General features: G+C 49.6%; 1 protein-coding gene across 1 annotated transcript in view; it reads left to right on the top strand.

The window, feature by feature from the left end:
- The window catches only part of LMCD1 (LIM and cysteine rich domains 1), a 61,035-nt gene that overhangs the window by 18,964 nt on the left and 14,991 nt on the right, over positions 1-27,080 (top strand). The window contains exons 2-4 of the mRNA XM_045530981.1: positions 10,651-10,739; positions 15,033-15,288; positions 23,245-23,580. Of these exons, the coding sequence (XP_045386937.1) occupies positions 10,651-10,739; positions 15,033-15,288; positions 23,245-23,580 (681 nt within the window). The remainder of the gene's footprint in view (positions 1-10,650; positions 10,740-15,032; positions 15,289-23,244; positions 23,581-27,080) is intronic.

Here is a 27,080-nt window from a genome sequence, read left to right as displayed (position 1 = left end):
GTTACTCCTTCCCTGGAGGGGAAGAGGGAGCTACGCCAGGGATTATGCAAATAGCAGTGTTCGGCAAAGGGCCACCGCGGTGGTGAGGGGATCACGGAGCGTGTCGAGTCCAGGAAAGCTACAATTCTCCCTGAGGAAGTGGCCTTTTCCAAAACTGCCCCAGGGACATGTTCCTTGAGGAGCCTGGACACAGTAATTAGGACCAACCTCAGGGACAGCCGGTGCAGGAGCAGCCGTCCCCTTTCACCGGGCCTGACGAGGGCCCGGGGCCTCGCGCATCCCTCCCGCTCCCCCCTGCCCCCGTGCAGCATGCTGGGCGGCCAGGAAGTCACTTCTCCTGTGTGGCCGCCTGCACTTTAGCTTAGTCTCACCCATTGAACATGACATGTTGAGAGAGGGGGACAGGAGGGAGACCATGGTATATTTTGCCCCAAATGCAAACTCTCCTAGAGTTAAACCTGGGCAAACTCTCCCGAGAGACAAAAATGAACGACTGAATTAATTAATTCAAAAAATTAAAAAGAAAATATCATTTCTTAGACTAAAAAGTGTTCTCTTGGTCAGCATTTGTTTAAAACTTTGTGTGGGCCACCAGAAACTCCTAACATCACGAGATAGATCCATCTGACTCTTTCAACTACAGCCAGTCCACGGGATAAATTTGACACACGCAAACCATTTGATAGGAAAAATAATTTACCCTAACACTGCCGGTGTAGGCACTTTTGCCACCAGCTTACCACTCATCAGTTGTGTTCCTATTCTGTTGCTGTAAATAGGATGATCTCTAAAGACAAAACAAAACAAAAGAAGTTTCCCATCCATAGAATTCTTAGTACTAGATCACTGGGGCTGAATCTCAACTTGTTTAGTCTGTGCGTTTTTACTGTCATTACACAGTTCAGGAAAAGGGGATCTAAATCAAAGGGTCGCTTCATATCTGTGCTTGTCCAGAGGAATGGAAGTGCCCAAGGAGCAAGCCCAGGGTAGAATCCGAAGATTTGAACACACAGACACTTCAACACACACATGCACGCACGTACGCACATACACAGAGCCCTGAAGAATATGTCATATGACCTCTAATGTAGACGAGGTCCTTGCTCTCGTCTGCGTGAGACTCGCAGTGGTTTTAGGATGTGCTTCAGATTCCTTGTCACCATGGGGAACATAGGTCAGATGGTGGAGAAAAGTTCCAAGAAGGAGAAGGACAGTAGCCAGTTCTGCACACCCCTCTGCCTGTTGCCATCACACTCTAAGCCAGTCGTCTTGACGTTGCCTGGGATAAAAACTAGACCCCTCCAGGACCAGGGCTGCAAGTCCCACTCTTTCAGCTCACACTCGGGAAAGCAAGATTCTCTTGGCCACAGCCTAAAGCCCGAGCTTGGGGCTTCCTAGAGCTTGGGGAGGTGAGTGAGCAAGAAGCCAGGGGCAGTAAACACAGAGCAAGAGTTCTGCTTTAAGATTGGAGGGAACAAAGTAAGGCGTATTTGTTTTACGTTATAATAGAAAAAATACATAATTATGGAATCAGATGTGAAAAGCCACCCAGCTGTTTAAGAGCAAACAGACAGGAAAGGGTCTTTGTTTGCCTTCCCCCAGCATCCCTGGGCTCCCCGCCCCCCGGCCACCGCCTCTGGTGGCACACAGGACCTGTCCCAGAAGGAGCTGGTTGGGCAGAGGGTTTACATTCAGGAAGGGCGGCAAATGTGGAGTTTAAAGTTGTGGACAGATAGCGATTGTATTGGTGAGTGTATCGACTTTGTTACTATGTTCAGATCCTATGACCCTGTCTTTTGCATCTCACTGTTGCAATTGTTGGGGAGCTTCAAAAAGTGGAAGAAGTGCACGTCCTTGTCAAGACCCCAGAGTTCTTAAGTGGGTGAGTGAAAAAAGCCATCCTAGCCAGGCCATTCCCCCAAAAGATTATACTTCTTAAGGAAAACAAACAAACAAACAAAAAAAACAATGACTTCCTGTGCAGCTTGCAACCATTTGGGTGTTATACCTTCCCAGGTCGGGCTCCCAAATCCGGCTCCTCTGTCTAGCAGGGTTCCTCAGTTCCCCCCCTTCAGCCTGGAGTTGGGGAGGGTTTGGGGACATCCCTGGCTTCTGCAGGGACAGAGGGTCTCAGTATCCATTAGAGCCCCAGATAGGAGTCAGCCAGCCATCAAAATTTAGAGGAAGAGGAAGGGCTGTGGTTTCCCTTCTATCTGGTTGTTAAGAAAATTACTGCATTTGGCACTAAAACTTGTGGGGCAGGCTTGTGCCAGGGCAGACGTGACCAAAATGAAATGACAATAACAGAAGTCAAATTTCCTGTAAAAACTCTCCTTGTAGGGAATGATGTACCACAAGCTGAGTGTGAAAAGGGGAATTTTTTGCCTTTATTGAGGTATAACAAATAAAAATTGTATGTATTTAAGGGGCACAACTTGATGCTTTGATACACACATACATTGTGAAGTCATCAGGCTTACAACCTGTCCCTCACCTCACCACAGTTACCTTTTTTTTTTGTAGTGAGAACCCTTCAGATCTCACCTCTTAGCAGATTTCAAGTATACAATACGGTGTTAACTGCGGGCAGGAGGCTGTGTCTTAGAGCTCCAGAACTTACTCATGGTGCATGACTGACACTTTGCACCCTTTGGCCGACACCACCCCCGCCTCCTGCAACCCCCGCCCCTGGCGCCCACCATTCCGCTCTGGGTTTCTATGAGTTTGACTATTTTAGATGCCGCCTGTAAGTGGGAGCACACAATATTTGTCTTTCTGTGCCTGGTTTATTTCTCTTAGCACAATGCCCTCCAAGTTCATCCATATTGTCACAAATGGCATTATTTTGTTCTTTTTAAAGGTTGAACAATATTCCAGTGTGTGTGTGTGTGTGCGTGTGCGTGCACGTGTATGTGTGTGCATCCACACGCGTGGCACATTTTCTTTACCCCTTTATCCACTGGCAGACATGTAGGCTGTTTCCCTGCCTTGGCTGTTGTGGATAATGCTGCAACTAACAGGGGAATGCAGATACCTCTTCAAAACACTGGTTTAATTTCCTTTGGCTGTGTACCCAGGAGTGGGATTGCTGGGTTTGTATGGCAGTTCTATTTTTAATTTTTTGAGGAACCTCATACTGTTTTTCCGTAACAGCTGTACCAATTTACATTTCCACCCAAGTGTGCAAGTGTTCAGGAAGGGGAATTATTAAACCAATGAGCTGAGGGCCTTAAAGTCCAACTTGAAGCAGCTGAGGGTATGAGGCTGAGACCTAGTGATTCACAAACTTGTCTGCACACTGAAATCCCTTGAGGATCTTCCAAAAATACTGATGCCTGTGACCAGCCCCCAGAGCTTATGGCTAAATTGGCCTGGGGTACAGCCCGGGCTTTCAAAGTATTAAAAGATCCCCAGGGGATTCTAATGAGCAGACGGGACTGGGAACCACTGGCATAGTCCCTTGCTGCGCACTGTGGTCCTTGGACCAACAGCATGGCCTTGCCCTGGGAGGTTGGCAAAACTATGGAATGTCAGGCTTGCCCCAGAGCTGCGTAACCGGAATGTGCATTTGAGCTGGACCCCAGGTGATCTTTATCAGAGCATCTGGCTAATTTGAGAGGCACTGCTCTCCAAACACACCCATGTCGTGCCAAATCCCCTAAAGGACAATCTCCTGGCACCCTGCTTTTCCCCTTCTTTTAGCACTCATTGCATTTGTAATTCTACATTTCTGTGAGTTATTTGAGAAAGAAAGTGTGAGGCCCCAAAATATCAAGAAAAGACTTCTTGGCATGGAACTATAGTGCATTGGTTAAATTAAAATGTGGATCTGGAATTCAGATACCTATGTTCAAATCCAAGCTCTTTAATTTGACCCATTTGAACTCCACTTAACTAGGGAGACCAACTCTTACTGATTTGTCCCAGGCCTTCTTGGTTTTAGTGCTAAATGTCCTACATCCAAGGCACTAAACAGTCTGGGGCAAACTGGGAGTTACCCTTCAGTTAACTCATATGTAAGTTGGGGGTACTGACAACATATCAGTGGTTCTCAAACTTGAGTTATTTATCAAAATCACCTGGAGGTTGTAAACAGTGACGCCTGGACCCCACCTGGAGCGTGTCTGATTTCCTAGGTCTGGGGGGAGGCCTGAGAATTTGCAATGCTAACAAGTTCCCAGGTGCTACTGCTGCTTGGGGACCACACCTTGAGAACCACCACAAGGTATCTACCTTTCAGGGTGGTTGTGAGGTATGTATGAGGTCAGGCTTAGCACAGTGCCTGGAAAGCCACAAATCCTGGTACTTGTTACAGCTGCTCTTATTTCTTTTTATAATGGAAAAGATGGGACTTGAGCTGGTCCCTATGGGTGAGGCTGAAGTTCTCTGAGGTGAGATGAGCATGGGCAGAAGCCCATGGTGTGGATTTAGGACTACAAGAGGCCCATCTGATTGGAAAGAAAATCTAGGTCGAAAGAGTAGATAATATGGGAATAGAGATACATTTGGACAGGTAAGCTGGGCCGCACCATGGGAGCCCAGTGACACCTAACACCCAGCAACCTTTCTTCCTTTACAAGTGGATCAGCGTAACTTCAAAATGAGATGGACGTTAGTATCCTTAATTAGACAAACTATTAAGAGTTGGGAATAAACCCAGAAATGACTTGCTTCTTGGTTATTGTGGCTTTTGTTCTTATTTGTTTAAGTGAGAACAGTTTCTAGGAAACAGTTTCCAACGTGTAGTCCCCCAAGCCACTGTCCGTGCAGGCATCTCCATAACTTGGGTCCCAGTGTGAGTTCCAGCTCTTCAGTTTGCTAGGAAGCAGATGCAGCCTGTGGCCTTTTCGGGCTCCCAGGGAGGCGCAGACAAAGCGAAGCATGGGCTCTGGTGCTTTCGCTCACAAACTCTGCCCGTGGTTCTGATTCACAACACCTACGCTTCACTGGGCAGAACAGGAGAGGGCGGTAAAAATCCTGGGAACACGGAGGCTGTGTCTAGACCTTGTCCCATTGCCCCTAGCCCACGCCCTCTCAGGACCTCCCGCCCCCTCAGGCACGCTGTCCTCCTCTCTGGACTCAACTGGCCCGTTGCCCAGGGTCGAGGCTAGACTCACAGGAGGCTGTCTGGGGTCTGGAGACTCCTAGTATGGTAAGAATCCCAGGCTCTGGATTCCAACGACGTGTGTGAGCTACGCCCTTAGCATCAAATCCTGTCAGTTCTCTGAGCTTGTTTTTCTCATGAGCAAAATGTAAAATATCCACTTCCTGGGATTGTTGTGAAAACCGAATGAGATAAGGGGTACAAATATACTGTATAAACTGTAAAGTGCTACACCCTTGGTGGAAAGTGCTACAGCAGACTGGGGAGACCATAGCTGTGGTGTAAGACCTGCCAGGTTCCACGTCCTGGCTCCCCCACTTCCTGGCGGTTGGATCTTGAAGAAGAGGCTTAACCTCTCTGAGCCTCAGTTTCCCCATCTGAAACTGAGGTTAATAAAGTATCTTTCTTATAGGGTTTTCAAGAAGCTTAAATGGAATATGAAAATGCTTGGCATGTGCCTGGCACATAAGTACACAATAAACATTAGCTATGATCGCAATCACTGGAAAAGATAAAACGTTTTTAGGTAAAGGCCAGGACAGGATAAGGGTAGACTTAGGAGCCCCGCGTCCCGTCCGCTGCCTCCTAAGGAGCTTCAGTGAGACCAGGAATGGGCAAGTCACTTCTCCACTCCCAGACTCAAGGTCATTCATCATCTGTTGACTAGGAATAATGATTATACCTCAAAGAAAGGTTGTTTCTGTTAAATAAAAGGTAAGTAAGCAAAATCACTTTGTGGACTCTAAAGCTGTTATTATTGGGGTTGCTGATGGTGGTAGGGTAGTTTCCGGATCATTTTTTGGTGTACAGTCCCACTTCTTTCCTGGACTTTCTCATAACTTTACCCGCCCCCAACCCATCTCACCCCATCTTCTCTCCTGGAACCCCTAGGGGAGAGTTTGTTTTTAAGTATGTTGACCAATACTCTTTAATAACACACAGGCTTATGCTTAGAGAATTTACCTGTAAAAAACAAGTCTCCACTGAGTAGAATTTTATGTCAATTCAGAGCACGCCACCTCCGAAAGCAGACCCATGGGGAGTCATGAGGGCATGTGATCTTGCTAAAAAAGATAAAATCATGACTCTCGTGCGAATTTGAAGTGAAATTTATCAAGGATTTTATTCTACTCATTAATGAGGGAACCAGATAGATGTTTAGGCCAGTTTACAAAGCATTTGAGGAGTAAAGTATTTATAAGCCATTTAATGTTAGGACAAAATTGATGGGTTAGTTACAGAACTAGTTAATGTCTTCCAGGACAATAAATTTTTGGGGTTATCCTTTTCAAAAGGACAGAAATTATTTGTATCTCTGCTGGACCAAGATCTGCAAGTTAACAAACAACTTTACCAAGTCTTGGAGCTGAGCCAAGTCAATTTCGCAGGCAACCCTTGTGGGGAGGGAGGAGCGGCCACCTTATTGCCACTATGTGACACTGCGAGGGTGGGCCGTCCACCCTGCTGCCTTATGTCCAAGTTTTGGATACTTTTTAAACAACTTATTTATTTCACTTCACAAAGCACCTTTTAATTTTAGGTGATGCTCACAACAGCCTCACTGAGGCACAAAGGGTGGGCGTTCCTGAGCCCACGTGCATTTCCCCTTTTGAATCCCTCTCCTCTCAGTCCTGCCCCATGCCTGGTGACATTTCCCCCCATTCACCCGAAGGCAAATGCTGAAAGGAGAGTGGTCCCACAGCTGCCCTCTGCTCCTGGCATCCCCAGGGGCTCCTCGTGTGACCTCAGTCCATTTGAGGCCGTGCCACGATTCAGTTCCACGACACCGTCAGAGAACCACATCCTACTGACCCGAGCCAAAGAAAATTGTCAAAACATTTTTTTCCTCCCCTCAGGAGAAAGGACAGATTAGATGCTGCATTCCAAGAAAACTTTTTTTTTAGTGATGTTTTCTTTTAAGTTCGTCTATTCCCAGCTACTGTGAGACACTGTGCCGTCTTTCAACAGAGACTATGCACATCAGAGAAAGCTGCTGTTTATAAACTGGAGTATCGCATTGGTGCCGCCGATGTTTTCCTCTGCTCAGTAAACGAGGTCATTTTCTCAGTGTGGCAGATGGCTGGGCTGTCTGGCTCCTGGACTAAGGCAGGCAATAGACAAATGACTATTTACTGCGCTTAGGAGTCAGCCAGGAAATGGGCTGCGAGGGGCCAAATCTATTTCTTCCTTGCAAGGCCGTTTATGTTTCTCTCCCCGGCCCTCTGTTACCGTGGAAACCGTGCCCTGGCAGGATGGAGTCTAGGACTGCCCGGCTCTGCCTCCTGAGCCTACATTTAGTTTGGCATCCTGGCCAAAAAGGCCAGAATTTTTACATCATCACCGGCCTGACTACACTGGGCTTTCTTTGTGCTTGTTGTGATTTTAATGTCAATGTTCTTCAGGTGATGGGGAGCAGGGCATTGTAAGGGCAAAGGTCTAGGAGTGGCTTCGCTTAATGAGTTTATCATGAAGTGTGGAACGTGTGTGTGGAGTCAGAGAAGCAAGTCTTATATGTATGAAATAAAGTGGAGGATAGGAAAGAATACAAGGTGTGCAACCAGGAAAACAGTTCCTCTGAAATCCCCCCTTTGAATTCTGAAACAGGAAAAGAATTTTTTTGAGAACATCTAATTCAGGGTTTCTCAGTCTGTTTCTCACAAGACGTAGTGACAGCAGCAACGACAAACAGTGCATGTGTGTGCAGCAGCCCATTTGCCCCTGTGGCCACTCAGTGAGGCGGGCTGGGCTCCTGTGTCCCCACGCTGTAGGCTACGGCACCGAGTGAGGCCCGGCAAGTCCGGTCACCTGCCCACGCGCAGCAGAAGAAAGGGCAAACATGGGCCTAATACCCAGACCCACCTGCCCGCAAGGCCTGGTCTCCAAACGTGAAACAGCTGCATGTTCTCCGCTCCCTGCTCGCGCCTAGAGCAGGCGGGCGAGGGAAAGGCCCGGAGTCCTCTGCACACCCAGCTCCCTCCCTTTGTATCTGACCACGAAATCCTCCCTGCCATCCCGACCATGCACCGCTTTGCAACACCTCCCAAAAGGAGTATCCTGTGGGACAGAATTTGGGCAGCCCCGATCCAGGCTGGTTTTCTTATTTTGTGGAGGAGAAACTTAGGCCGGGCAAGGAAATGACTTGTCTCCGGTTGCACAGCTAATAAATGCCAGAGTTGGCACCATAAGGTCATCCCCTGCGTCGCAGCCCAGTGCCCTGCTGTACGGGGCTGCCCGACATCACTATTTCTAAACCAGACCCTGGGCCAACAGACAGAGTTGCAGCCCCACGCTCCAGGCCAAGCATCGGGATTAATCCCCTTGCAGGATGACAGCTCAGTCGGCCTCTCACTGGAAGAGCAGGAGTGCCCCAGCATGCAGGGTGTTCTGCCACTTACGAAGCGCTTCCATGTATCTCTTTGGTTTCCAGGCCTCTGGGTGCATCTGAAACGGTCCAACAATGAATCCTTATTCATAAATTGTACGCCTCCCAAAGTAAACTTTGAATCGCTCAAATTTTAAGTGTGGGAGGATCACTATATTTCAACTAGTAGAATGGAAGGTGTCAAGGAGAGGTGGAAATTAGCGAGGCCATATGCCAATGGCTTTAGGGAGCAAAGTTCTGCCTGCAAATAAAGCTCCCCAGCTTAGGGTGGTAAGTTAATGGTGGGCGTTGTCTTAATTTTCACATTTACCATGAATGTAGCACTGAACAGGCCCCAATATAAACATGCTTCCCTCCACTGTGAGCGACGTGCCTCTTACTCCCCGAAGAGGCGTGTTGTACGTATGTGCTAAACAAAACAGCAGAGTCTGCAAAGACACTGTGTCAACAGCAGTCACCAAGTGGGAGGTATAGAACTGGGCGTTATCGTGGGAAGATTTGGGGTGCAGGGAGAGATACTGTGAAGTATAGCTGTCTCTTTCCATGTCTCTCCTTGAATTCTAACAATGATGGCTTCACAAGTTCCACTGCTTCTTTTTTCCCCTCTTAAAACCTAAAAGAATAGACACTAGTGCGGTTCCAAAAGGTGTGCTCAGATTGCAACCCCCTACTCAGTGTGCCTTTGTGCCTTTTTATCCTTGCACGTTTTATTCCTTCTGCTAGGCATTGCCTTCTCTCCCCCTTCTGCCTGTCCACCTTGCACAGCCCAAATCCAAAGTCACTGCCTCTAGGAAGCCTCCCTAGATTTCCCGTATAACTTTATTAACACCTTCCTCTGTGCTCCTAAAGTCTGTGTGCAAGATAATAGCACTTACCATTTCTAGTGCCTAATATGGTCCTGCACTTTACATATGTTATCTCTGTACCCATTTGGCAGGTAAGGAAACTGAGGCTCAGTTTGTCTAAGGCCACACAGCCAATAAGTTGAAAAGCTGGCTTTGGAATCCAGATCTCTCAGATTCCAAAGTCCATGCCTTTCTGCTACATGATAGGCAGCTTCCCTTGCCTCAAACTTAGCCCTTCCAGAAGCAGGAGGTGGATGTGTTTCCCTCTCAGCCTCCCCTGCCTAGACCGTGAGTTCCTCTAGGGCACACCTGAGTCTTACGCTCTATCCCCTGTGCCTGGTACACAGTAGATGCCAAATAAATGGTTAAATGAATCACTGTGTTTGTTGAATCCCTTTACATTGCTAGCTGATTGAGCCCTGCTTCTGATAAAATCACAGTAAATGTGCGTCCCTGCATCCAGGCACCCACCCCCACCTCCAGTGGAGAGTTAGGCAGCTTTCTCAGCCAGCGGATCCATATGCTAACCCACTCCTTCTCCAGTTTTAACGTAATACAAATCTCCTGGGAATTTTGTTAAATTGCAGATTCTGATTCAAAATGGCTGGGGTGGGGCCGGGGGTCTGTATTTCTGGAAAGCTCCTGGGTGGTGCTGTTGGTTTGAAGATGCCATTAGAGAACCATCGAGTCCAAACACCGCAGCAGCAGCAGCCGCCAATGCACTTTTGTTACCTTTGACTGGTGACAAGTAATAAAATTTGTCTTGTGCATTGTTCTTCTTCCAAAGGAGATTTTAAATGCTCATGTGATTTTCAATGTTTTAGCAAAATATTTAAGTTATGCTTTGAGCTATAAACATTTGACAGCATGCACATTTGTTTGTGCCTGTAGCTTTGGTTTAATCACACCCTATCAATAAATCACAAATAAAGGAGGGAGAGGAGACACTGGAAGATTCCATTCCAGTGACAAGTGGATGGGGGCATGGGCAAGGTGGGGCAGCAGCAGGTGGTCACTCACAGCAGGGTGTCTCCAACCAGTCTGGATGTTCTGTGACAGCGCCGGAGGCGGGGAAGCAGCAGCCCCCACTGCATGCTCATCGGGAAGGCCCCCCCTTCTCCATTTGCTGCCCTGGGACCACATTCCACTTTCCGGTCTGGTCCTCTCTGTTCCTGGTAAACAGTTGGTGATGGCTTATTGATCTCCAGCCCTTTGAACCCCACAGTCCCTTTGCCGGCATGCCAAGTCTCTTAGAGGTCAAGCATCTCTGGTCCAGGACGTTTGGAAGGAAAACACCCTCTTTTCTGTTCCTTTTCCAGATGTCCCTGGGCCAGCTGCAGTCAGCAAGAGGTGTGGCATGTTTGGGATGCAAGGGGACGTGTTCGGGCTTCGAGCCACATTCATGGAGGTAACAGATTTTGTCAGGAGGGACTCTGCCTGCCTTCATTTCTTGGCTGTCCTCTCCGGGAACCCCGTTTGCTTTCTCTGCTGGGACGGCTTCGGGTGCACGCACTGCCGGGGAGGGATGGCCGCGGAGGAAGGCACTCCTGCTTGGCCCGATTCAGAAACATGAAAAAAGCCCTTTTTTTGTGTGGGGGGGCAAAGATCTGATGGAGCTTAGTGCTTCGTAAACTGTCGCTGGGAGGAGGCCACCAAGCCCGGCCCGCTAAGGATTGCTCTGGGGAGACGTGGGAGGGGTTAGCTGCTGCCTGGGGCCTGTGTGGGAGAGTCTGCCCTGGGGCTTGGGGAATGCGATTGATCTCCCCTCGTTGTGCCATTGTCCCTGCTAGTGGGATTTGGTCTAGAGTGGCCCCTGGGATGGAAACAGGTCATTCTGTCCGCAGTACTTAAAAGCCAGGACCTGGTCTTCATGCCTGCACAGGAGGGCCTTAAGATCCTGCTGGATTTGGATTTGCAGAGTTTATCTTTCTTTTTATTCACTAAGGACTCTGACAACAAGGGTGAGGCCACCACATCGCACAACTCCAGGCAGTGTTCACGTCAGCATCCATGTGGATGGCACCCCCTGGAGTTGTGTAGGGCACAGCCTGTGTGACTGTCCCTGCAGCCCCGTAGCAAAGAAGGATTTTTTTTGTCATCACTGCCATAGCGTTGACCTTGGGCACTCAACAAGGGAACAAACTTTGGGAAGTGTCTCCTCAGCGCTGCTGACTTCCATTGTGTCTTGGCAATGACAATGGTAATGACTTACTAATGAACTGAGTGAAATCTTTTATATTTAAAAGTTGAAACAAGCCTAAGCATTAAATATTAGTATCTCCATTTTGTAGATCAGGACAGTGAGGGTGGGGAATGGGGAGACAGCTACTAAATGGCAGGATTCGAACTCAGATCTGCAAGAAACCCAATCCCATGCTCCTAACCATTCTGCAGTCCCATGGGCTATGAGCTTTCAAAGCAGAGACCAGTCCTTCTGGCTCCATTCTCTGACAGTCCTCGACCTCAGAGCAGCTCACATGGTCTTCTGGGTGCAAGGGACCTTCAAGGTCATCTAATTCAGGCTTCCATCCCCTGCAAAAAGTCCTTCTATGACCAAAACACTCCCACGAGGGGGAACTCTGCACACTTCTATTTTGGCCACTTGAGCTCTTTCTGGCCTGGAAGAAAGTCCACTTCCCTATCATCTCAAGCCCACTAGTCCTGAATCTTCCCTTTGGGCCTTGGGACAGGGTTGACTCCTCTTCAGCTCTCTGAAGGCATCTGGAGTGTCTCCTTTTAGAGTTATCGAGGCAGGGGGGAAATGTTCCCTAAATGCGTCCACCGAGTCCATTCCCTCACGTTTTCCCTCCCTCAAGGATCACAGCCCTGCACTGCCTGCTGTCCAACATCTGAACATGGCCTTTTAACATAGCATGTCTTGTTGTCTAGTTGTTTATGGAGGGAGGACAATTTTGGATCCTGTTTCTCAGGCTGGAAGCAGAAGTCTCTTAGCATTGTCTCAATCCCTATATTTCCTTGTCCTCCAATAAATGATTTGAACATCAAGTGGACTTGTATTTGAGAAATGCAGATTGTACCTTGCAGGTCTTGCATATCAAGTGTCATCCCCATAGGGACTTCAATTCAACCCATACTGAAACAGTGACATCACAGAACTTTAGGGGGGAAACCCTGCTAAACCATTTTTATGCTCCAGTTTTCAGACTCTTAGTGGCTTGAAAGATATTTAAATGATCAAAGTGCCATCCAGCTTGGCTTAAAAGGAAAGCCCTTCAACTGATCATCACAGGACAGAATTCAGTTCCAGGTTGTTGATGACAAATTGCAGAAATAGCCAGTTTAATACCATTGACAATCTTTTGGGGTATGTCTGTGTCCTACAATCTGGGTGCCTGGAAAGAGTGGGGGTGGGGCGAGAGGGTGTCTTCCTCATCTACAAAGTCCCAGCAGCGGGCCTGGTAGCATAAAGAGCATGAATAAAAGGAGAAATAATCTTAACACAATCTCAAAGAATGTGTCATATTTGTTAAAATTTTCTGTTTCGAGTGTTTGCATTCCCAGCAACTCTAATAGCATCCTGAGACTCCACATTAACCAAAAAAGCAAAGGGCAGCTTCCTCATGCAGTTCCATGCGTGGAAGGACAGGGAAGACCTGGAGTCCGGGCTCCTCCTTGTGCGTCCGCGCTGGGATTGCCTGCACTCTCTGCCTCGTCCTCCTTCCACGGCGGGCTCCCTGCCCTCACTCCACACGTGTAAGCCGCTGGCAGGACCCCTCGCCACCTTCTTAGAGAAGCAGCCTCCTCACGCTTGGCTCCGAACGGGATAGGCAAGGGAATATTATCGATCGTGAATAAAATGCCCCAATTCTGCAAAACAAGCATGCCTTTCTTGTGAGAGGGAGGCGGCTTCTCATTCTTGCCCTGCAGCGTGGTTAGGGCCTTTTCTCTGTGGTGCTGCCAGAATGAATCCTCGAGATCATCGGCTTTAATGTTTCTCAAATGGCAGTCCGCTGATTGTGAACTTGGACTTCAGGCTTCTCAGATAACTGCTCCAAGCACCACGGTGCATATCAGTGTATTAAAGATAAGAGCAGCCTTGCACTAATGAAAGGTGTTTAATCTTCTTTAACCCTCTGTTTGCCAAACTCATGAGCAGTGAGGGCTGCGCCTATTTCCATGCGCCACTTATAAGCTCCTGGGGAGCGGGGCCAGGCCAGCAGGACACCCCAGATCACATGCAACCCTCTTCTGGCCCAGACTTACTCTCCTTTATGGTACAGTTTCTGCCTGAGTTTCTCTTCCTCTCCTACCCCAACGGTGAGCTCCTTTCAGGCTGCAACAGGGCCTCCTTCTCTGCATCTTAGATGAGGGTTTCCGACCTCAGCACAGTTGACATTTTGGGCCTGATCGTTCTTTGCTGTGGGGCTGCCCTGTGTAACGCGGGATGTTTGGCAGCATCCCTGGCCTCTACCTGCTAGATGCTGGTAGCACCCCCAGCCCCACGCCATTCCCCGTTCCCCACTGGGACAGACACAGATGTCTCCAGACATTGCTAAAGGCACCCTGGGGGGCAAAACTGACCTTGGTTGGGAACCACTGATGTAGAGGCATGCAGGCTGCCCCTGCTGGCCCACAGCCGGTACTCACCATCCAACAGGCCCATCGCCTGGGGATAGGAGAGGCAAAGAGGTCCCTTTGGGCTCGCCTGGGCATGACGGAATCGTGCGGCTGCAGAGGTCTCCCTTGCTTCGGCCTTCCCCGTCCCCATCCCTGCGGTTGGTCCTGACCTTGCTTACTTTACTTAACAAGCTCTTAACCGGCATGTGTTAGAGCATCGGAGACACAGCACAGCCCGGCGATGGTGACAGGCCAGAGGGGAGGGGAGCAGCTTTCCTCTCACACCGTGGAACTCTGGCTTCCTGAACCTTAACAGCATGACACAGAGCAGCCACTTCTTTTTAACTGTCAAGGAGAAGTGTGGCGAGGCTTTCAAGCAAATGTGAACCCTCCCAGGACGCGTTTCCTTCCCCTGCGTCCTGGCAGAGCCTTCCCCACAGCATCAATCTCTCCAGCCCCCTTCCCCCTCCGGCCCCCCCACCAGTTTCTTGAGAAAATTTCCACTGTATTCATCGTGCATGCTACAGAGTTTAAAAGTTGCTGAAGTTCCATGGCTCGTGAATCTTGGGAGACAATTTTAATAATTCTTTAGAGTAGAGGTTAGCAAACTTTTTCTGTAAAGGGCCAGATAGTAAATATTTTAGGCCTGTGGGCCAGATGGTCTCTGTTGTAACTACTCAACTCCTCCACTGCAGCCCCAAATCAACCATAGACGATGTGGAGATAAATGGGCATGGCCGTGTTCCAATAAAACTTTATTTAGAAAAGCAGGTTGTGGGCCAGGTTCAGGCTATGGGCCACACAGACTCCAGGTTGAGAACATATCTAATGAATAAACCAGCTCTGCCATGGCAACCACAAGGAGGAAAAATGTGCTACTCTTTTTACCAATAAAAGTCACATTCCCCATTCCACACAAAAAGACCAGTAGAACGACTGGCGTTTCCCAAATGTAGTTTCCAATCCCAAAGGCATTTTTTGTCTCAAGTTACCACTTGTCTACTGCTTCCCTTTCCAAGTTACTAAAAGTTAAACTCTGAACTTGCTTTCAGAAGGGTAGTCGCTGCTGGCAGGAGCCTCTACCTCTTTTCTGGAAGTTGATCTCACTCCCCCCCCACCCCAGGAAAATATGCAAGTCTTGCAGATGCAGTCAAGAGGACCACTGCCTGAGCTCCGACCTAGAAGATGATCGGAAAATTGGCCGCTTGCTGATGGACTCCAAGTACTCCACCCTCACTGCCCGGGTGAAAGGCGGGGACGGCATCCGGATTTACAAGAGGAACCGGATGATCATGACCAACCCCATTGCCACTGGGAAGGATCCCACCTTTGACACCATCACCTACGAGTGGGCTCCCCCTGGAGTCACCCAGAAACTGGTAAGCCAGCTTCCTCCAACCAAGTGAGTTTCATACCCTCGGAAATGTTAGCTATGGCATGGGTTTCCGAATTTCAAAGATGGGGTAGCAGGAGGTCACGGTCACAAAAATGGTAGGAACGGCTGTGATTTCAGCCCTGCTCCTACATCATATTATGTTGAAATAAAGACTGTCTGGGCCTCAGTTTTCCACATCCATGAAATGGGCAGGTGTTGATATGAACTCTAAGGGGCCTTTCAACTATAGTACAGGGGCATTCTTTGTTCCCTTTGGGTTCCTCACTTCTGAACAGAGGATGATTTATCACTCAAAATTCTCAGAGTCCTTGTCCTCATCTGTAAGACATTCATTTTCCCTCAAAGTAGCCTGGGATATATGCTTTGCAAGCCCGTAGGAGAGCAGAGAAACAGGCCTTTCTTATCTCTAAAAGCTGAAGCTTTAAAAGGAAGAACAAACTGGTTTTATGCAGCCCTGGAGTACAGGCACCCAGAGTAGTCGTGGGCAAATGGTCAGAGAGGCCCTGAGGAGAGTGGAAAGGACATAGGTGCAGAGACAGCAAGTGACTCACACAAGGTGGCACTCTGGCTGCTCCCTGCAATCCCCGGGAGCTGTACACAGTCCCCACACCCAGGTTTTGCCCGAGACCATTGAATCAGAGGCTCCACATTGCAGAATACAAATCACTGTATGTGAGCATTTTGAAGGACTCCCAGGTAATGCCTCAAGCAGCCACCTTCAAGATCCAGGGCTCCTTTAATCTCAACATGCATATAAGTTACCTGGGGAGCTCATTAAAATGCACCCAGCAGGTTTAGGCCGTCCTGAGACTCTGAGCTCCTGACACTCCCAGGTCGTGCTGGTGCTGCTGATCCTCAGGCCACACTTGGAGTAACAAGGGGCCAGACGATTTCTACAAAGTCAGTGCGATAAAATTATAAAAGCTTCAACCATTTTAGAAATGCTAGCCTGGCATTTAATTAAACCTTTACTGGAAGAAAAGGAGAGCCTTTGGAAACCTGCATCATCCTGTCCCTGCAGGCTCTATTACTCCCTGCTCGCTCAATACCTTGCAACACACTGACTTCCGCCTTCCTGTTCTAGAACACACCAAGCTCTTGCCCTCCCCGGGGTCTTTGCTCTTGCTGCTCCGTCTACTTGAAATGTTCTTTCCCTGCTCTTTGGCATGGCTGGGCTTTCTCAAACAGGCCTTCCCTAACTACTCAATTTACAGTAGATGCCACCTGACCTCCTACTGCATGTTTTCTCTCTGTCTGATTCTTTAGAAGCTTTTATTGCAAGCTGTGACTACCTTATACACTTCTGCGCTTAGTTCTTACCTCTTCTCTACACTGGGGTGAAGTGAATGAAGCCCACAAGGGCAGACACTCTGCCTGTCCTGTCCGCCGTGACACCCCAGCACCCGGCACAGTTCAGGGCACGTAGTAGGCGTGATGAGGATTGCTGCCATGTCACCCTCCAAGCCAGAGATATTCTAAGTGTGGGTTGTGGACTGGAGCCCTTCCACAAAGTCCCTGTGACTGGTGCACAATGACAGAAGTGCAGAAATTGCGAGTAAATGTTGGGAAAATTTTCTAGCAATTTGCCGTGCAACTGTGTGATGAGATGAGACCTCATCTCACTGGACAGAATTCTGCTGTGGTCAGACTCACGTGGGAATCTCACGGGGCATGCGCTACATTCTAATCACATGAGTGAGACCACAAATCATGCTGCAGTCAGTGGAAAACAAACCTCCATCCTTCACCAGAGAGTCAGAGAAGCACAGTTCCAAGCTGTCGCTTGGGGGAGGGGATCCCTTACAGACAAAGTGAAGAGAGACTAAGATTTTTTTTTTCTTAATCTGTACTTTTTGAAAAGCATAAAGCATGTTTTAAAGGAACATGTCAGCATTCATGGGGTCAACCACCCCGTGAGGCAGGAATTGTTTTACATGTAAGGAAACACAGAATTGCTAATTGGGGCTAGGCAGGGGCTGATCCCAGGCCACAGAGGGTGGCATCAGACAACAGCAGAGCCAGGACATGCCAGGTGGTTCAGAACTCAGATCTGCCTCCAGCCCCAGGTCTGGGTAAGCTCTCGAGTGGGTCTCCAAGATGTCAGTGGAAACTAAAGCAAGCAGCTCATCAGAGCATTGGCTGTGGGCATCAGGAACTGGCTGGTGAAAATCCCAAACGCTTGGACCCCAGACTAATCGGGGGACGGCACCGTCAGGCAGTGATTAATGCTGGCTCATAAAACCACACAGCTGTAAAAAGCCCCTCTCTCCGCTCCACACCTGGGGTGCTGAAGCAAGTCGCTTTCCTGAGACTGGACGACTCCCCCTTCCCACTCCCCCTCCCAACTGTTGTTTAATTACCAAGTGATCAAGACTGAGTGTATTTTGGGAGTGGGACTGAATCTTGCTATCTGTCATTCTTCCAAGCTAGAGAAATTCTTAAGCCTTTAAAGACTGGTAAACAATAAGCCTAATTGCCAGTATTTATTGAGTTTTTACTGTGTGCCAGCCACTGTGCTAAGAGCTATCCCTGCACAATCTCATCTAATTTTCCAGCACCATCAGGCTTATACTATTGATATTTCCCTCATCTACAAAGGGGGAAACTGAGGCTCAGAGAGATGATGCAACTAGGCAAATGTCCCACAGCTAATTCAAGTGGCAGAGCCAGGTCTTGAACTCAGGCCACCCTGACTCCAAAGCTTGGGCTCTTCCTTACTGGGACAAACCAGGAGAACTGGCAGGTGGGAGGGGAGGCAAGAGGGAGCAGGTAGCCTGCTTTAGCATTTCCAGGGAAGGCTGTCAAGAACAGGGAGGAGCTTGAATGGGTCTTTGAAATCTAGCCAGGATTTGGGGGAGGAGAGAGGGAGAAGATGGAGGAAGCCACAGCCACTGAGTGTTCTGTGGATGTATCTCATCAACGTCTTGCTGCCCCCTATGTGCTAAGTATGTTGCAGCTCATTTTACAGGGGAGCAAACAGAGGTGTGAGAGGAGCCTCTGCAGGGGTGGCATGCTCTCACACCTCACCCTCTGCGCCCACACCCGTGCAGACATGGCTGGTCAGCCAGAGCACTGTTTCCCACTGAGCCCTCATTGGCCCTCAGAATCCTTCTCAACACAGCACTCCAGCTCACCACTACTGACTGGGGTTGACATGGGAGATGAAGCCCATTTACTGTCCTTGGCTGACAGCAGGACAAGAATCAGGAAGAGAGGAGTCAGGACTGGGTCTTCTGATTCCAGAGCCCAGGTGTGTCCTCCTGCCCAGCCCAGGATAAAAGAGCTCCTTCCCTTCCACTTCTGTATGCATTTTTTATTTTTCTCCTGATACAGACAGATTCTGGGAACCTATCCACCCAAGATGTCCCAACCAGAGTGCAGAGCACCAAATAACTCGGCAGGGTCCTCAGGGAAAAGTTAAAACCTAAAGCAATCTTCCCAAGCAGTCTGCGAAAACGCCTGTTGTGTTATGGGAACGTGACCATAGCCAGCTTCCTGGAGAGATACCTGGGAGGTCCTCTCACGGGGCAAAAGCAGCACCAAGTGGTTGACTTGGCCCAAACCACTGTCCTTGTCATTCCCTCCCCAAGTCTATGCCAGTTGATAATGGTTGCCTGGTGGGCGGTGTTGAGGGGGCTTCTGAAACCCTCATCAGGGGTCGGTGAGCAGAGCCTGCGTGGCTGTGTGAACAGGGAGCGTGGCAGCACCCTCAGGCCACCAGGCCAGGCCAGGCACGACCAAGCACACACCAGTGGCAGCTGCACGCAGTGGCCCTGAGGATGCAAAGACAAGGCGGCACCGAGCGGGGGCTTTGAGCAGGAGCCCTGGGTCCCAGGAGGGACACTCCCTTGCTCCAGGGCCCTGGCCGGAACCGGTTAGCTCTGCGGCCACAGACACGGCGACAGCACAGAGCCCGGAAAGGAAGCTGCGAATGCAGGGACCCTGAGCGGGGGCTGGCGGGGCTGCGGCCCCAGGGTTCCTTTGTGAAGCTGAGCGGGAAGGGTGTGGGCCCTGGAAGGCCAGAGAAACAGACACATCTAGGGAATGGGGGATCCCCGCCCCAGGTTTTGCTCGCACAGCTGACTCACCCTGAAATGACAACAAAGGGAAACACCCCCAGAAACTGGGGAACATTTTCTTCTTTGAAAATCATCCATCGTCTAGAGAGGCCGTACCGAGGGGCTCAGGACCCAGCCTGCTGAGTTCAAAGCTGTCTCTGTCACATACCAGCTGTGTGACCTTGGGGAGGCGATTAACCTCTCTGTGCCTCAGTTTCCCAAGGGGTAGGTAACATGAGTACCTTCCTCCGAGGACTGTTGTGAGAATTACACGGGTTAGCGTGCGTTGGAAGAGTGCCTGGAACATAGTGAGCACTCCCTGAGTTAGCTTTCCTGCCATTCCTCAAACCGCTGGACCTGGGGGAGCCGGCTGTCTTCGTAGGAGGAGCAGTTGCTCTCCCATGAGCTGACTCAGCCTGCAGCCGGGGCTGCTTCAACACTTGGAGTTAGTAAGACGTTGGCCAGGCCTGATGCCCTCTCTGGCATAGTGTGCAAAGCTCTTGTTTCCACTTCCCCAAAATCCTTCTTTAGATCCCGGGAGCAGGCCAGGCCCTGGGCAAGAGCTGGGAAGGGGGTGCTGTGGGTATATTTCCCACCCGAGGCTGTGCCCAAACCCCCATCCCCAGGGCCCTCTGCCCTGCCCCAGCCTGTGGGCTGCTGGGCTGCCCCTGCCCACTGTCTCCGATGGGCCCTCCCCCTTTCTCCACCCGCTGTCCCCAGAGAGGGATGTCCTGCGTCTGACCCGCCCGGGAGAACCTGTCCGAGTGCTCCCTCCAGACCTCCTAAATCGGAGTCTAAGGGTGGCCCAGAAGCTTTTTCAAAGGCCTCCAAGTGACAGTCCTGCACCCTAAAGGTCGAGACGAGGCTCTTCAGACCTGCCTGTCTGACGCGGTGCTGGAAGCCACCTGTCATTTCATCCTGATCAAGAGAAAAACCCAGTCTCCTAAGGTGGCATCAGGACTAAGCCCTTCCCAGAGGTTTAGTCAGGGTGTGACACACGGGGCTCCTGTTTGTCCATGTGCCCAGTGGAGGATCAGACAAGTGGGACTGTTTATTATGAATTTCACTATGAATTTCCGTGTGAACTCCCACAGTTCCGAAATGAGTCCAGCCCCAAGAGATAAGCTATGGGACAGGGGGTTCTAAGAGGGTAGAATCAGGAAACCTGACACTAAGGCCCAGGGTCGAGGTCCACACGGAAATGGAAAGTGCTAGTCCAGGATTAACAATGAGCCTCTCACAGCTCCCAGGCCTCTACCTCCCCCTAATCTCCCCATCCCTGGCACCCACCGTGGGGAAGATTTCTGTTCAATGAAAATAAATAAATGAAGCCAAATTGCACAGCTGCCTGTGAGCACATTAATATCCAGACAGTTCCAGTCGTATCGACGGAGAAAGGCACTGACTGGAGACCTTGTTCATTCTACTATTAGAAGTTGGCTTCGCTTATTTTCAAATTGATAAACCATGAACTACCTTATGCCCATAATGATTGAGTTGTACTTTTCTAAGAGAAAGCATTTTTAAACTAGGTTGGCTTTTTTTTTAGTTAAAGGAGTCTTGCCCATGAAGTAAATGAAGTAAAAATATTCAGTTTCAAAGGAAACAAAAATCCGTGTTGCAAAGGCAGCAAACCTAAAATGAACATCCGCTTAAGTCACACCATTCTCATCAAGAGCTAAATCTGTGACTACAGAGTGGGGAGAGGAAAAGCTCATTTAGGCCTCTCTCAGGCATTACCAAAATTCGCATTTCTGCCTTGAGAATCCTTGGATTTTGCAAAAGCCTGAAGAAGCCAAGACTCATTCACCAGCCTTTCCTCAGATCTGTGCCCAGTGCCTGAGAATCACGGTTGGTTTATCGCATCTTTTTCTTGCCGGGGTTTTATTGAAACAGTAGCTCAAGCAAGGCCCAGGGCCAACAGCTTGCACCAGTTACCCGGGACTCTCATTACAAATGCAGATTCCTGAACCCCACACCTCAGCTACTGACTTGAGAGCTCGATGGGGGCTGGCGGCGGTGCCTGGGAATCTGCATTTTAGTCGCTTTTCCACACGGCTGTCATACACCACGCCGTTGGAGAAGGACTGCTCTGAGGTATAGAGCTGGTGAGTCTATCGGAAGACACAGATCTAAAAAGACAGAAAAGTCACAGATAGAAAAGCAAAGGGAAGGGGCGATCGATAACATATACGGTGTAGATGCTGTAGATCTGTTAACTAATCCCACACCCACCCTAGGTTTTAGGATCCTCATTTTACAGCTGAGGACCCATCCACAGGGAGGGAAGGACGTGGCTGCGGTGACACAGCTGGCGTGCCTAGGACCAGGGCTTCGCTCTTGCTGCTAAAGTGGAAGTGACACAGCCTGCCCGCAGGGAGTGGCCGGTCCTGTGGAGGGTTAACTCAAACGTGCTAGGAATCGTCAGGGACCAGGGAGGGGCGAAAGCATATTGTACTGCTCATGCCAACAGGAAAGGCAAGAGGGCTTTTTCTTCCAGGGAGGGTAACTCCATGCGTGAAGGCAGAAATTAGGCACATCAAGTGCAGGGCCAGTGAGAGGACAGTCCCAAGTGGGGCACAGGTTTTATGAGGTCAGCCAGCTCGCGTTACTTCTGTCATTCTACTGTAAGAGTTTTATCAATTGGCATCTCTCCAGCAAATGATAGCAGAGGAGAGGTTTGGAAATAGCAGCTTTCCCCTGGGCATAGAGGCTAACTGGTAATCATTACCATGACTTGCAGGTCACAGAACAGAGCAAAATGGCCCTCATTTAAATTCTAATGGAAAGCCCGGCCCATGAGTAGATATAATAAGACTCCTTGCTCTTCCCAGTGCTGCCCAAAAATGCAAACTACAGTAGTCTTTGGGGAATAAGCAATAAAATAATAATTATTATTAGCAAGTAGAGACCCCGCTGGTTAAGGAACAAATAAAGCGTAAATGGGCGGAAGTGCTTTTTCTCACGTGTCGAGATTGTTCTCTGTCCCACATGGTGAACGTGCACTGTCGCAGGCGGTCACAGGAGAAACAGCACTACTCATCAAGGACGTGGTTAAGTGTCACACACACACACACAGAGAACAAAATTCAAATAAGTTCTAATAAACACAGATTGAAAATAGTCTGGAAGGGTAAACAGAGCTGTTATCAAGCTGTCACCATGGGCCAGTGAGGTATCATTTTTTAATGCTTTTTAAATCAAAGCACAGTCATGGCTTCTTACCGAGGATTCGTTATGCGAAATGTGTCGCTAGGCAGTTTCATCATTGGGCAAACGTCACGGAACCTACTAACACAAACCTACATGGTACAGCCTACTGCACACCCGGGCTCTGCGGCACAGCCTGGCGCTGCAGGCTACACACCTGTGTGGGATGTCACCGTACCACGTACAGCACAGCAGGCAACTGGAACGCAAATCACTAGGTGATGAGAATTTTTCAACTCCATTATACTCTTACGGGACCACTGTCGTTTGTGGTCCATCATACACTGAAATGTCACGTGCACATGACTGTAGAACAGGCATACAATAAAGCGTGTGCATCTATGTGTGCAGCCTGCTGAACTTTGACACAGACACACTTCCATGGCACTGTCACCCGGATCAAGATATAGAACATTCCCTACACACACAAGGTAAATAGAGATCGCATGTTTTTTTACATTCCTTCTCTCATCTGTGTTTTCTTATTTGGAACAATGGACGGACGTTACCTTCTTAGTTTGAAAACAAAAGCTACATTAAGTTAAAAAGTAAAGACTGTGTGTCTTTCAGAAGGTGATAGTGTTGGAAGAAGTTGCGTTTTAGGTGGACTTTGCCATTGTCTCTGTGGCGGGTGGAGCCCCGTCCACATCACCTCGTCTCCCCCCCCCCAGGGCCTGCAGTACATGGAGCTCATCCCCAAGGAGAAGCAGCCGGTGACAGGCACCGAGGGCGCCTATTACCGCCGGCGCCAGCTCATGCATCAGCTCCCCATCTACGACCAGGACCCCTCTCGCTGCCGCGGACTTTTGGAGAACGAGCTGAAAGTGATGGAAGAATTTGTCAAGCAATATAAGAGCGAGGCGCTCGGCGTGGGAGAGGTGGCCCTCCCGGGGCAGGGCGGCTTGCCCAAGGAGGAGGGGAAGCAACAGGAAAAGCCAGAGGCCGCAGAGACCGCCGCCCCGACCACCAATGGCAGCCTCGGAGACCCGTCCAAAGAAGTGGAATACGTAAGTGTCCCTCACGCCTCCGGCCTGGGCAGCCAGGGCCCCACCGGGAGGCTTCGTGCCTTCATTCGTGCATTTATTCATGAATTCATCCATTCGGCACATATATGTTGCTCATTTGCTCTGTGCCAGACACTGTCCCGTGGAAAATAATACAAGGTCACTGCCCTTGAAAGGCGCATAGCACAGGGGAGGTCACAGGCAACCGAACTGTCACGGCATAGAAAAAGGGCACCCAGCCTTGCTTGGAGGGGAGGGGAGGGGATGCTTCCGGAAGTTGGGCAGGTACAAGCTGGCCTCTGAAGAGGCAGTAGGGGTTATCCATGCCTTCCGGCCTTGAGGGGAGCATGCGCAACGCAAGCCGTAGGTGTGAGAAAGCACGGTGCAGTCAGAGCGTTAGCAGTCCCACGTGACTCGAAGTCCGGCCTGCCTGGGAGCCGGGGACACAAAGCTGGGAGGGTAGCCGCGGAGCCATGCCATGGAGAGCCATGCCACCCATCCATTCATCCTTCAAATACTGGGGAGCTTGTATTATCTGCCACCCCCCGGGAAACCAGACAAGCAAAGGACGCGGTCCCAAACTGCAGAACGCCCTGCACGTAGGACTGCATTCTCAGGGCTGCGGGCAGGCTTTCTGTCAGAGGGATCACAGGGTCCAAGCGGTGCTTTCAAAAGTTTCCTCTAGTAACGTCTTAGTCCGTTTGCTATTACTTATAACAGAATACCTGCAACTGGGTAATTTACAAAGAAAAGGAATTTATTTCTTACAGTACGGAGGGTATGTCCAAGGTCAAGGGGGCACGTCTGGGCAGGGCCTTCTTGCTGGTGGGGTCCTCCTGCAGGGTCCCCAGGTGGCACAGGGCAGCACAGGGCCAGGGGACCGAGCGTGTGCACGTGGTCACTCAGGTCTCGCTTCCTCTCCTTAGAAAGTCCCTCCGTGACAGCCCATTAGTCCATTAATCCATAAGTGGATCGATCCATCCCTAAGGGCAGAGCCCTCATAGCCCAATCACCTCTTAAAGGGCCCGGCTCTCAGTACTGCCACTTTGGGGGTTAAGTTTCAACACGCCTCTCTGGAGCGACTGTTCCAACCTCAGCGAGCAGCAATGTGAGGTGCTGGGGGGCTGCACCCCTGGAGGCTGTTTTGAGAAAACACAAAAGAGCAGCCAGTGTTTGGGAGATGACAGCCTCATGGATTGGTTTGCCTTAAACTGCCCCACAGGAGGCAAAAGGAACAGCTTGAGAATGGTGCCACACGGGGCTGGGGCTCACTCGGTTCCGGCCCCCAGCCCCCCTTTACTCTTTGCTCCCCTGCCCCCCATCAGCCAAGCGGCCTCATTTCTTTCTATATAGTATTTGACATCTGGAGATAAAAGTCCTAACACAAGGGGTCTTCGAGCACATCCCCTGCCGTGCTGGGACAGGCTCAGTCTCCAGAGCCGGCAACCCAAGGAAAGGCCAGAACGCCCAGAGAGGGCAGGCTCCCTCTCCTCTGAGGCACTCAAGCTGGTTGTCCAAACCCTGCGTCTTCCAGCTCCAGCCCCCATCTCATGAGAACAACCTGGGATTGCCATCCAAAAAATTGTGGCCTCATGCTGTTTTAGCTGAGAACTCTTAAGACAAAAGAACAACATTTATTTTTCTGTGCTACAGATTTGACAATGATGTTGAAAAGACTCATTTCTCAGGAAGAACATGTGTGCTAGGGACTTTTAAAAAAATCAGATCTAGGGCTGGGCGCAGTGGTTCACACCTGTAATCCTAGCACTCTGGGAGGCTGAGGCGGGAGGATCGCTTGAGCTCAGGAGTTCAAGACCAGCAAGAGCAAGAGCAAGACCCCATCTCTACTAAAAATAGAAAAATTAGCTGGGCGTGGTGGTGCTCACCTGTAGTCCCAGTTACTTGGGAGGCTGAGGCAGGAGGATCGCTTGAGCTCAGGAGTTTGAGGATGCTGTGAGCTAGGCTGATGCCACAGCACTCTAGCTCGGGCACCAGAGTGAGGCTCTGTCTCAAAAACAAACAAACAAACAAAAACATCAGATCTAGGCCGGGTGTGGTGGCTCACACCTGTAATCCTAGCACTCTGGGAGGCCAAGCAGGGAGGATCACTTGAGCTCTGGAGTTCGAGACCAGCCTGGGCAACAGTGAGACCCCATCTCTATTTTTACAAAAACACAACAAAAAATCAGATCTAGTTACCATGTTCCATAAACTGGTCTTCTGTGCCTTATCCCAATTCTATCCTTCTGTACACACTCAAATAGTTGTCTGTCTGATCATTCCAAGTTGGAAGGAGACCTCTAAGTCGTTGTGACATTTCCACATTGCCATTGCCAAGAGAGAGATGCTGATCTGAAAATGTATTTTGTTCTTGACTGAGCCCTGCATATTTGTTCTGTGTGGAACTGGGGCAGAGGCAGCCTGAGATCCCCAGTTCTTACCTACGGTCAGCTTTAAGAAATACTTGTGACATTTGGGAAGAATTCAAATAACAATAGTAGACAGTACATGGTAAATTCCACAGTCAGAAAATAAGTAGGAAATCCGAAGGAAGCGCATTATGGCTGGGGCTTGGCTGAGCTGGCTGCAGAAAACAGACTTCTCCTTTGCCCTAACCACAATTTTAATTGAGTAACTCTGTAATTAGTTATAATGTCTGTAACGGCCTCTAGATGCTGAGGTTTTATTCAGCTTTGTATCCGCAGCAGGAGTCACTGATAAAGAAGCAGATGCTCAGTAAATATGTCATCCATGAATGAACATATGAATGAACTCAGCTGGGCCTTGAAAGATGGGATCAGTTTGGACGGCCACACTGCCTAGGAGGATAGTGAGATTCCCCTTCCACATTTATTAGGCACCTGCTCCATCCCAACCCCTATGCTCACACTGTGAGGATATTTCTTGAATTCTCACAGTTGCCCGGTAGGGTGAATTTTACCAAACCCATTTGACAGGTGAGGAATCTAAGATTCAGCCAATAGGTTACTGTTCCAAGGTCCTGCAGTTTCTAAGAGGTAATACTCTTTTGTACTATGTGATGCCGAGTTATTCGATCTGGGAAGAAAGAATACAGGGTGCTCTTATTTAACTCCCTGTTTACGTGCTTGAAGCAGGGGAGCAAATCCTGATACAGGCAGCTACGTAGCAGACAGGCCCCTAGGTGTGGGCGTGGCCGCACTCCCGAACTGTCTGCCGTACCCCAGGGGCGGCCACCTTAGGCAGACGTGTGTCTAGCCGTCCTGTGTGCTTGTGCCCCTCTCCTTCATCAGAGGGCAGCGTAGAACCGTCACCAGAGCCAAGCACCAGGCAGGGAGCCTAATTTCTGCTCTGCTGGCGAAAGGTAATAAAATAGTTGGGGCATTCAACTTGAGAATGCAGGTGTGGGGAGGAAATTGTAGGATTCAACCTGACACCCCCAAACCAAACAGAGATCTATGGGGGAAAATGAAGGGCAAAAAGAGAGACATGTGAAACATTCTAGAACTCTGTAGGTAACACCT

This window comes from Lemur catta, chromosome 18 (assembly GCF_020740605.2).
Source record: "Lemur catta isolate mLemCat1 chromosome 18, mLemCat1.pri, whole genome shotgun sequence".
Classification (NCBI taxonomy): Eukaryota; Metazoa; Chordata; class Mammalia; order Primates; family Lemuridae; genus Lemur; species Lemur catta.
The sequence above is the reverse complement of the archived record's forward strand: the minus strand, read 5'-3'. Positions and strand labels throughout refer to the sequence as shown.